Source organism: Nicotiana tabacum, chromosome 16, assembly GCF_000715075.1.
Source record: "Nicotiana tabacum cultivar K326 chromosome 16, ASM71507v2, whole genome shotgun sequence".
Taxonomy (NCBI): Eukaryota; Viridiplantae; Streptophyta; class Magnoliopsida; order Solanales; family Solanaceae; genus Nicotiana; species Nicotiana tabacum.
Genome location: NC_134095.1, coordinates 15,888,405 through 15,900,539, shown reverse-complemented (window position 1 = coordinate 15,900,539; position 12,135 = coordinate 15,888,405). Strand labels below are relative to the sequence as shown.

Sequence of the window (12,135 nt, the reverse complement as noted above, 5' to 3'; positions counted from 1 at the left end):
AAATTAAGTGAGGCAAGGCAGGGCGGATTGAAAACTGAAAAAATAACTAGGGGGCGAGTTAAATTTTTGTGGGTTTTGCTAAACCGCCCCACCCGCCCCATTGCCATCCCTGTTTCAGAAGGAAAAACTTGTAATGTTAGCTATTGACCATCTAAAAGATGGCACAATTTCCATCTAGCAATGGGTCACAGCACCATAACAGTTGTTACATTGCACATGATTGTTGCGAAAATTTATCTTCATCTAAGGAGTTACATAATGAGATTCAAAAGTACATGCAAACTCAAGTTAGATGCTATTATTTTGGAAGAAGTTACTTTACATGGAATTAAAGAGGGTACCAACTTTACTATATCATTCTAAGATCAGCTATTGCAAGAGTTGATACAACTTGAGATTAACTTAGATTAATGTCTATTTTCAACTCGAGATTTTCTGGATGAAGCATCTTATCCACCACCTCGCACATGGTAGGTCTTGCATCTCTATCTTTCTCTGAGCATTGCAAAGCTACTTTCAATAAAATTTCCATCTTCTCCAAATCAAATTCACCATTTAAAGACGGATCCACAATTTCTTGAATCCATGATTTTGTTTCACTGGCTTCGCGCATCTTCTCTCTTATCCAAGTTACCAACACCCCTTGTCCCATAGCATCATTATCCCTTCTTCCGCCATGAACACAAACTTCTGGACTCTTGCCTGTGATCATCTCCAATAAAACAATTCCATAACTATAGACGTCAACTTTTGAGGTAATAGGCATCTTAAAAACCCATTCAGGAGCCATGTATCCTCTAGTCCCCCTTATCGTGGAAAAGCTCGAATTATCCAAGCCACCTCTATTTAATATTTTCGATAGCCCAAAATCAGCAACTTTTGGCTTGTAATTGGAATCTAAAAGTATATTCTGAGGCTTAACATCACAATGCAAGACCCATTCCAAGCACTCTTCATGCAAGTAAGCAAGTCCTTTGGCTGTTCCTAAAGCAATGTCAAACCTTTTCTCCCAATCAAGTTTGTTGGCATGCAAATTATCAGACAAAGAACCATACTCCATATATTCATAAACTAGAAGCCTGTGCTTTCCCTCAGCACAATACCCCCATAATTCTATCAAATTCATGTGATTAAGGTTGCCTATAGTACTCACTTCTGCTAGAAATTCAGCTTCTCCTTGATAGTTGGCTCCTCCACTAAGAGACTTTATAGCTGCAACTCTGTCGTCAGACAATTTTCCTTTATACACAATACTACCGCCTCCTCGGCCTATCTCTTCACTGAAATTGGAAGAGGCCTTCTTGAGCTCAGCATAGGTGAATTTCTTGAATCTTGTTGAAAGTTGAAGGTACCCTTGCTTGGTTTCATGTGAGCCTTTTCTTGTCTTAATCCAGTAAGTGAGAAAACAAAGAATCTCCAAAACTCCAGCTACAACAATTGACCAAATGAATGACTTTATCCAACCATGTTGTTCTTTTCTTTTATAAGCTCTGTCCAGCATCACTTTTTCATTGCCACATTGGAGATTTCCTTTATAATTCGCTTGCCAAGTTTGCCTTCCTTTACGCAATTTCACATAAACAATATCTGGCCAACTTGATTGGACATAGCCATTAAATAAGAGTGTTTTTGGGTAACAACCATAGGTACCATTGCCTCCAACAAACTTGTACTGGAAACCTTTGCAATCACAATGTTTCAAGCATAAATTCTTGCATTCCTGCAATGTTTTATTACGAAAATATGCAATATCATACCCGTAAAACTCAACGTGGTGAAGCGGAAAGAAATCCATTGAACTAGTATCGTTACAAGAAATCGCGGATTCTGGTTCACAACCATAGGACCAATCTATGGGATTTCTCATCCTATATCCTGGTATACAAGAACATTTTCTGCCAAAATAAGGATCGTAAGAACACAAACTGTTCAATCCACAAACTCCATGAACCCTACAAGCTGCTAGAAATAACTGCCAAGTAACTCTCCAAGTGTTACTCAGCATATCTAGGCTGTACAATCGAATATTGCCATCTACATCAAGAGTGAATCTTCTTCGCAATTCCACACCATAATCAGCAGATTGGAATCTAAATTCATCACTCGATACAAAATTTCCCAAAGGGTCAAGAACTGCAGTTTTGCTGTCATTGTAGGTGGACCGACCTGCAGAGGCGAATGGACAGTATAAGCAAACAGTTCAACTGAACAAACATTTTCGATAGGAAGCGCATATATATATATATACTAAAGGTTGAACCAATTAAATTTAATTTTTACATCTGTCTCTGTTGACCGGCCGTATAGGTTTTGATGATTGACAAAAGAACACATGCATAAACTAGGTTTATGAACACGGTACACAGGTTACGACTAGAATCAAGCAAAATGCATGCACGTGCAAGGGATAAGTATAAGTAGTTATTACTGACCTGCATCCCAAACAATTAACCACGGGCTGGGCCAAAAAACACTTGTCATCTCTGTGCCATCAAAGACAAGATGTAGGACATTATCCTCATTAAAATGTACCTGGTAAAATCCAGAAGAGAAATTGGTCGAGCTTCTACGTGACACAAGCTTTGAGGTTTTGGTAAGTGGTTGTTCAGGAAGAAGTGTGTCTGTAGGTGAATCAAAGCTTTGCCAGATTTCTTGACCTTCTGAAGTTACAAGAACGAGGTTGCCATTATCCAGCAACCTTAATTCAACAGGGGAACTTGATTGTGTACCAGATTCCCAAACATTGATCTGGTTCGCATCAATCAATACGAGGTTGCCTGATTTGAGCAGGGAAAGATGTGATTTTCTTCCATTTATAGGTTGGTCACGGTTAGCCATCCAAACAACGGTGTTGTTTCCATCAGCCAATGGCTTAGTGAACCATATAGCAAAGAAATAAGCATTTTCACCAACAGAGTAAAAACCAGCAGTGAATTCTCCATTGGGAGATAAAAGAGAATCTTGTGGAGCAGAAAGTGAACCTTCAGATAAACTAAAGATTGTTGAGGATGATGAAAATGGCAATGCAACAAGTGAAGCCAAAACAAGAATCAAAATTGGTACATCCATGTAATAATTTGAGATTTTTAATACTTGAGTTTTGAAATATATAAAATCAAGAACGAGACAAAAATGAGTTATTATGTTAGAAGGCGGCTAAGGTAGGGACAATATGAGTAGAGTAGTTGAAAATTGAATACATTTTGAATCAAATAGGAGAAGACAGATATTAGAAGACTTTCTTCTACCTAAAGAGAATGATCCTTTCTCAACTCAGAATTATTTTATTTCTTCATATGATTTTTCTGTTGCTAAGCACAGTATACAATTCCATTAGTTTTGGTATAGAGTGCAATTGAATGTTCAGACATTCATGGATATATATACTTACTGATGATTTAGTCAGTCTAAGTTTGTTAATGAATAAATAGCAAAGTTCTAATATTTAATAGAAATGAAAAACAAAAAATACTGGTGGAATGGTTCATTCATTATTAATTTAAGAACGCCAACTAAGGATTATTAATTTGGTCTAAATTCCTACAGTCATCAACTAATATTTCATCTGATACTTAATAGATTCAAAGATATCAAAATAGGCTATAATTACGTATTTTAGTCGATTATTACACTCTAATTTACTGCACTTTAGTTGATTTTGCGCTTTAATCGCTAATGTTTTGCACTAACGATGTGTTTTATGCCTTGTAGGAGTGATTCCGAGCTATATAGATGTTATGGAATGAACTCAAGTGATTTGAAGCTTTGAAGTCTGAGTAAAAGCCCAAGGAATTAAGTCGGGATCGTGTCAGGGGTCAACTTTGATAGTTAAGAATAAACGAAGACTCGAGAGGGCATATTGCGCATTGTCTAGTAAAATACACATAATATTTTTCTCAGAACTCCATTTTGGCTCCACAATATATGGTTGGAAATCTAACTCAAAGGGCTACAACTTTCATGTTTTACGTTTTTCCAAATTCTAAACGGAAAGCAGTGCCTGGCGCCACCTGTGGCGCCAAAAATAGTATGCTCAAATAATGGGGCGCCGTGGAGGGTGCCTGGCGCCGGGCTGGGCGCTGGTGACGTGAAATGTGTCCTATTTTGTCCGGGACAAGTTTATTTCGGCCCTAGACCTACCCAACTGATATAAAAGCAAGACTAAACCTATTTTTGAGGGAGGAGACGCCACTTTGGAGTAGAGATACACACGGGATCGTGAGGAAGCGAAGAATTCTCAGTTTTCTTCATCTTTTTCTAGTATTTCCAATTGATTCAACACTTATGCAATTGTTTGATTACATCATGAGTGGCTAAACACCCATTGTTCTGGGGTTGTGATTTAGCCATGAATGTTGTTGTTTAACGTTAGCTTGACCTTGATTATAATTCACCAATATATGGTTGTTTCTTCAATTATGTGTTTAATTGCTTAATTGTCTAGCCAGCAGTTAGGTTCTATTTACTATCTATGCTATGCTTGGGAAAGCCGTGTTTAGATTAGAGAAGAATTGAAGAGAGCATGATCTTAACCCTTAGAGGGAGCGGATTTGTGGTTAGGATAGGAATATACCTAGTCACCGTGCTTAATTAAATATCGTGATCTTAATGTGTTCTTAATAGATTAATTTCATAGGAATATAGGCGTTAATCTATTGAGAATAGGTGAGTAGTACTTCAGGAGAAGGCTATGAGAGCATTTATCGATTAATTAACAACCATGAGTGAATTATATGAAAGGGAGAGTTAATTAGAACACAATACGAATGGTGAATCGGTCACAACCCTGGAATATTTGTCTCTACTAAATACACAACAATCAACTCGTTACTTGATAATTTAGTTATTATTTAGAATCGTAGTATCATATAATCATATTATTGGACTTTGTTTTTAGCTGGATTGAATAACAATTTTAGCGAATTAGTGAGTAGTTTACACAAGTCTCTGTGGGTGCGACACTCAACTTATCATTATATTACTTGTACGACCACGTATACTTGCGTGTGCGTTTGGGAGCAACAAGTTTTTGGCGTCGTTGCCGGGGACTTGAATATTAGCTACTTGCTAGTTTTTGCTTTAATTGTTTATTTAGTCTATTCTAACGTTACTTGATTGTTGCTCAGATCTCAGGAACTTTGATTGAATGCGTAGGGTCAGAAGCCAGGACCGACTTCAAGGCTTTGATCCTGAACCTGAGAGAACATTTCACAGGAGGTTGAGGGAAGCAAGGGACACGAATAATATTCAGGCACTTATTCAATTTCCTGTGGACATGGCAGAGGAGCAACCCATGGCTGTTCAGGAGGTGGCGATGCCCAGCATTGCTAGTGTCACCTCCAGTATAGTGAAGCCCAGGATCACTGGGCACTTTGAGCTGAAATAGAGTATGATCCAGTTACTTCATGCAAACGGGCAATTTATGGGTCTTCCACACGAGGATCCACAACAGCATATTCTGAACTTCTTGGAGATTAGTGATACTTATATCACTAACGGGGTCACTCCAGATTATGTGAGGCTCACACTTTTTTCCATTCTCTCTATTGGGCGAGGCTAAGCGATGGCTAAAGGTAGAACCAGCTAATTCCATTACATCATGGAATGATTTGGCAATAAAATTTCTGGCAAGGTTCTTTCCTTCAGGCAAAACTGCAAAGATCAGAAGTGAGATAGTGGCCTTCAAACAGAAAGCGGGAGAATATTTATACTCAGCTTGGGAAAGGTTCAAGGGGCTACTCAGAGACTGTCCTCATCATAATCAGACGAATGAAGTGTTAGCTCACACTTTCATAGAAGGGCTACATGCTGAAACAAAGATCGTGGTAGATGTTGCAGCTGGGGGTCATGTGTTGGAGAAAAGCTTTGACGAGATATATGCATTATTGAACAAATTCTCCAAGAGCAATCCGAATTGGCAAGGAGAGATGGGCAGACACACAGTGCAAAAGTCTGCACGGGTTCTTGAGTTAGATGTCATCTCAGCATTATCAGTGCAGATTTCTACATTGACCAATCAAGTCAACCAGATGAACTTGAGTATCAACAAGTAACAAGCCCAATCAGTGCAACAAGTTCAAATATTTTGTGAAGTATGTGGAGAGGGTCACTTGAGCAATCTATGCCCAGCAAATCCAGAGTCTGTATATTTTGTGGGTAATGCAAATCGAGGCCAAACAAATCAGTATGGGGACACTTATAATCCCAACTGGAGGAACCACCCAAATTTCTCTTGGGGTGGAAACCAGGGCATTCAGGATCAATACAGACCTCAAACACCTCAACAACAATATAGACCACCTCAGGTTGAACAACAAGCAAGTCTTACAAGTCACCTTGAAGACATATTGAAAAAAGTGATGGCTGAACAGCAAGCCCTCGCCACAACAATGAGAAATTTGGAGCATCAAATGGGACAGCTTGCCAGTGCTCAAAACACTAGACCAGCTGGAGCTCTTCCAAGTGATACTGAGCCCAATCCTAAAGCTCAAGTCAATGCGGTTACCTTGAGAAATGGAAGAGCACTAGAAGAAGTTCTAAAGAAAAAGAAGAATACAGATCATCCTGAAGGAGAATTAGCTCCCAATCCAGTTGAGGAGAATGAGAAAGATGATAAAGGACCCAAGCCAGTAATTGAGACTAGGCCACCGCCTCCGTTTCCACAAAGACTGCGGAAGCAAAAAGATGATGCCAAGTACAAGAAATTCCTAGATATTTTGAGCCAAGTGAGCGTGAATCTGCCTTTGGTGCAAATTTTGCAGGAAGTGCCTAAGTATGCAAGGTATCTCAGAGATATTGTGGCAAACAAATGAAGACATGCAGAGTTTAAAACAGTTTCATTTACTGAAGAGTGTAGTGCCAGAGTTCAGAGTAAACTTCCTCCTAAGTTGAAGGATCCTGGGAGTTTCACAATTCCTTTGTCTCTTGGAAAATAAGAAGTTGGTAGAGCCTTGTGTGATTTAGGGGCCAGTATAAAGTTGATGCCATCATCTTTGTTCAAGCAACTCGGATTAGGGGTGCTTAGACCTACTACAATCACCTTACAGCTAGCAGATAGGTCACTAGTCATGCCCGAAGGAATTATTGAGGATGTGTTAGTTCGAGTGGGAAAATTATTCTTCCTGCTGATTTTATTGTTCTTGATTACGAGGTAGATGAGGAAGTGCCCATTATTTTGGGGCGACCATTCTTAGCTACTGGTGGAGCAATTATTGATGTGAGAGCAGGGAAGTTAAAAATGAGAGTTGACGATGAGGAAGTCATTTTTAATGTGTACAAGACACTTAAGCTTCCTAAGCATTATGAGGACTTGTGCATGATTACTGTGGTAGAATCGAAGGGGATAAAGCAGAGTCCTTATGTGAATTATAGTGATCCAGATGGGACAACTGAGTTAAAGGAGGTCGTGTTTCCAGCTGAGTGTGTAAAGATGATTGAGAAAAGAGCCAGAGATGAAAGAGGAGAAATTTAATAAGGCGCTTGTTGGGAGGCAACCCAACCTGTGTATCTTTTGTGAGCACCTAATTTTTGAAAATATTTAATTTTTTATCACTTCTTCTATGTAAATATTTTAGGGGTTTTAACCTACAATTTTTTAGCTTTGTTATACTTTTTATTATAGGGTAAAAATATAAAATTTTAAAAGGTGAATTATTACTATTAATATTATATTATTTTTATTTTTATTTTAAAATAAAAACAATTCCGAAAAATATTAATTTTTTTAATTTTTAGGAGTGATTTAAAAAATAAGAAAAAGGGAAGTATTGAATAAAATAAAATAAAATAAAAGTAAAAGTAGGTAGAATTCTCTTTAAAAAAAGTAAAAGAAAGTAGAAAATTAAAAAAATAAAAGTAAAGTTTTGCGGAAATTTTAAAAAAATAAAAAGTAAAAGAAAGTTAGAATTAAAAAATAAATATAAAGGTATCTGAAAATTAAAAAAATTTAAAGTAAAAGAAAGTGACATTTTTAAAAGAAAAGCAAAAGAAAGTGGATTGTTTTTTTTTTAAGAAAAGTTAAATAAGTGGAATTCTCTTTTAAAAAGTAAATAAAGTGGGATTTTTAAATAAGATAAAAGTAATTAAAGTTGATATTTAAAAAATAAAAGTAAAGAAAGATGGGATTTCTTTTTATAAAAAATAATAAAAATAATTTGTAAGTGGGATTTCTTTTAATTATAAAATAATAAAATAATAAAATATTTTTTTAAAAAGAAATCTGAAAAATTTCGAAAATTTTGCTATAAATAGAAGAGAAAATTTGAGAAGAAAAAAAAAAGAAGAGAGGGGGAGGAGAGAAATTTAGGTTGAAGGTTTTCATTAAATATTTCTTTCAACATTTCGAGCCTTGAATCTTGGGTTTGAAGAAGAGTTGATAGAGATTTTGTTGTTGCTGTTGTATTGACTCTACAACTTTCAGATTTTATTCATTTGAATTCACTATCTTGTAGGTATGTAATTCAAGCTCTTGAGTTAAAAAAATGTCGGAGCATCTTTATTGAAGCAGAAGTAAATTGATTTGGTTCTTTTGATAAAGTTTCTTTCGTATTGGATATGTTCGCATGAATGATGTTTCTTTTATAGAGTGAATTGAGATTTGCAAATGTTAACGTTATTTTAGTATGTTCATGACTCTGTCTCGTTTTTGTTTTTTTCTTTATTTTATTTTTTTTTTACTTTTTTTTATTTTTCTTGGCTCATGACTTGTAACTAGCAGGTATTGTTTTGTTTATATTTAGATTTCAAGATCATGTAGCACCATGTTCATATTTTGAAATTTAAAGAAGTATGTGAAGTTGAACAATTTGTCAACGTTAAGATGTAAAAAAAAATAGATTGCGTTAGTGGAATGATCTAATCTTCAATTTATGTTATTGGCTGCATATTTTCTTAAATTAACCATGTGAAGATTCAACTTCTTCTTCTTCAAAATGGTACTGTAGAAGTTATAGTGGTGATACTACAACTTTCTCTTTAGCATAGTGTTAAATAAATTAATTACTTTACGTGTTCTTTGTTATAATCAAGTTTAAAATGCATTTTTGTATGTCCATGTTTGTTTTGTTCCTTCTGGTTCATCCGAATAGTTCTCAGCATGATTTCTTTTTCTTTTTGTGCTCATATGGTCATTTAAGATTCATTATTTTGCTATAAAATTTTGTTAGTTTCTTTCTAGAATTTGAAATCGAAAGTCGGTCTTTTGAAGATGATATGGAGATGAACCCAAAGCTGGCACCTGTCTTTTGTTATTTTCACATAAATGCCAACTCCGCCTTTCTGAATTGTAGTATGCTATAACAAAAGGCTCCAGTGATATACATGTAGCTAACTCATTTCTTTAGGTCTTTTGTACTTATCAATTATACTATTCCATCCACAATAAAACCTCAAAACGCATGGCCCTCATTTAATTAATTTTAAATCCATAGAATTCGAGGTATGCTATTTAGTGTATTTTCTATGGCCCTCGTAAAGTTGAAAAATGTGTAGTTGCTTTAGGCGCGTAGTTTAAAATTACCTTCCTAAACTCGGGTGCGCATTTCATGTGACCCAAATCCAAATTCTAACAACGTTAAATAAAATGTGTCGTGGACCGCGGGTGCATTTATGTGACGTGGTTCAAGACTTATTTTAAATGACATTGCAATCTTCCTAAAAAATGAATAAGAGCAGTTAATAAGTTAAAATTTAACCATAGGCTAAAACATGTATTAAAATCAGATAATAGGCCAATTATAACAATTGAGCGACCGTGCTAGAACCATGGAATCGAGGAATGCCTAACACCTTCTCCCGGGTTAACAGAATTCCTTACCCGGATATCTGTGTTCGCGGACTGTAAAACAGAGTCAATCTTTTCCTCGATTCGGGATTTGAACCGGTGACTTGGGACACCATAAATTATCCCAAGTGGCGCTCTGAATTTTTAATAATAAATGAATCTCGTTTCGATTGTCACTTTAAGTTGGAAAAAACTCCCTTATACCCTTTTCGGGGTGTAGGAAAAAAGGAGGTGTGACAGCTCTGGCGACTCTGCTGGGGAACGAACCCAGAATCTCTGGTTCAGGGTTCAGAATTCGAGCTTAGAATAATTGTTATTATTTGGCTTTATTTATTATCTGATTTTATTACATATTTGGGCCTAATGTGCTAAATGTTGCTTTTACCGCTTTAATATTATTTGAACTGTATATAAATTGCTACGAAACCCTTCTCTTCTCATCTTCGGGGATGTGCTCGCTGGTCGAGACTCCCTATTCTATTAGTGTCATATCTTTAAATAAGAAAGAGGCTCAGATAAGTTACTAAGCCGGATGGCCTTTTGGCTCCCGGTACGTAGCCCCCTCCTCGGCTCGAGTTGTCCGCTCGGGTACACAAATCTAGAACAAATAGCCAGGTTTTGAACCTAGAATAACTCAGCCTCATGTCGGATCCTTAGTAGGAACATTTGTTTGCATCATGTGCATTTGACTTTAGAGACTCAACACAGGGGTTGGGTCTGTCTAGGACAGGTGTACCTGAAATGAAAAGACCATCTTGATGCATCCTATGTGCTACATGTTGCATTTATTCAAGGGTAAAAGGGTCATTTGGCGGACCACTGATAGTTGAGGGCAAATGAAAAAAAAAAGAGAGGGTGAAGTGTGAGGATGAAGCGAGTAGGGCCCAATTATATTTTTGTTACATTTTATTAAGAAAAAAGAGCATGGAAACTTCAAAAAGATTTTGTATTTTTTATCATTTTTTCAAAAATCAAAAATAAAAAAAAAAGGGAAAAAGAAAATAAAAAAAAAGAAAGAAAAGTTTACATGTTTCATCATTTTTCAAAAAAAAAAAAGAAAGAAAAGAAGAAACAAATATTTTATGTGAAATTAGTTGTTATTTTTATTTCTTGCCCGTATCCAATTTGCCGAACTACGCATACCTGATTCTCATCTTTCGGGGTGTGATACGTAGGCAACCCACATAGGGTCCGGTCTTCCTAGTAAATCTTAGGTTCTTGGCTTTGCAGGGTCATAGCCAAATTTTGCACTTCTAGCCACCTTTTGGTCAAATAAGCCATTTTGCAAAAATAGCCTCAATCATGTCTTGCATGTGTCTTAGGGAATATTATTGTCTCACATAGTGCTAGTTTAAGTTTTCTCATATAGGTGTAGATACTTACTGGATTTTGAGCATGACAGATATCCCATGATCATTGCATTCAGGAGCTGCTCGAAGAGCCATTTTATGTTTTTGAGTCAATTGTTTTTGTTTTGTTTTCCAGTTTTGTATAGTAGTATTTAGTCTTTTAGGTGATGTTAGAGTTTGTAATAGTCAGGTTAATTTTGCCGAGTCTTTTGTTATTGTATTTCTTATTTTGTATGTGGAAATATGTTACAAGTCGAAAATCCAGAAGAAAAAAGAAGAAATTTTGCATTTTTGTTTTAAGAAATAAAAAATATTCTCCTTTGAGATTGTTTTTCCTTTAGGCAATTAATATCTAGGAAAATAAATTGTTTTTATATTTCCTCTACTACATTAGGACCAAGATTCAAAAAAAAAGAGAATTTTCTTTTAGTACTTCTTTAAAATCCTTCTTTAAGGTATTAATTCCAAAATCCAAAAAGATTTTCTTTTGAGGTGTTACTTGGGAAAATTAGTGAAAAATGAAAAAAAATTCTTTTTATTTTCATTAGAACTTTAGGATATTGTACATAGAAAAAAAAACATACTTTATCCTTTGTTTATCATTAGAAATTCTTCTTTAGGCAAGCAAAATTGAATCCAAAAAATATTTTGTTTTATCTTTTTCATTGCTTGTTTCGAAACCTTGCATCAGAATATCAAATGAAAATTCTAAATATTTTTCTGTGGTTCACTCTTTAGATTTTCTTCCTAAAAAAAGGAATCAAAAAATATCTTTCTCTTCTAGAGTTTTTCCTTAATAGAGTATTTGTTTCAAAGAAAAGAAAAAAAATCCGTTAAGCTTGAGTTTAAAATAGGTTATAGAACATTAAGTTTAGAAAATTCAAAAAAAAAAAGATTTGCTTCATTTATTTCTCTTTTCTCAGCAGAGTAGTCATCAAAGTAAAAAGAAAAGAAAAAGAAAAAGAAAAAGAAACAGAGAACGTCAGTTTGTTTCCTTTATTCCCG

The 12,135-nt window shown here is 35.6% G+C and overlaps 1 protein-coding gene and 1 non-coding gene across 2 annotated transcripts; both read right to left on the bottom strand.

The window, feature by feature from the left end:
- Window positions 1-232: 232 nt before the first annotated feature.
- On the bottom strand, window positions 233-3,245 carry LOC107822247 (putative receptor protein kinase ZmPK1). Its single transcript, XM_016648767.2, has 2 exons — window positions 2,433-3,245; window positions 233-2,166 (listed from the first exon to the last, which is right to left on the bottom strand). Exons 1-2 carry the CDS (start codon window positions 3,067-3,069, stop codon window positions 398-400), a joined length of 2,406 nt encoding a protein of 801 aa, XP_016504253.2. The 5' UTR covers window positions 3,070-3,245; the 3' UTR covers window positions 233-397.
- Window positions 3,246-5,657: 2,412 nt separating this feature from the next.
- LOC142171332 (small nucleolar RNA R71) lies at window positions 5,658-5,762 on the bottom strand. Its single transcript, XR_012700904.1, has one exon. It is a non-coding gene; the product is annotated as a small nucleolar RNA R71 (small nucleolar RNA).
- Between the last annotated feature and the right edge of the window lie 6,373 nt (window positions 5,763-12,135).

Bases quoted from the DNA above. Each gene is read 5' to 3' on its own strand.
- LOC107822247 (XM_016648767.2), bottom strand. From the start codon at position 3,069: ATGGATGTACCAATTTTGATTCTTGTTTTGGCTTCACTTGTTGCATTG. The intron at 2,167-2,432 runs GTCAGTAATAAC...TCGCCTCTGCAG, and splicing joins GTTAATTGTTTGGGATGCAG to GTCGGTCCACCTACAATGAC.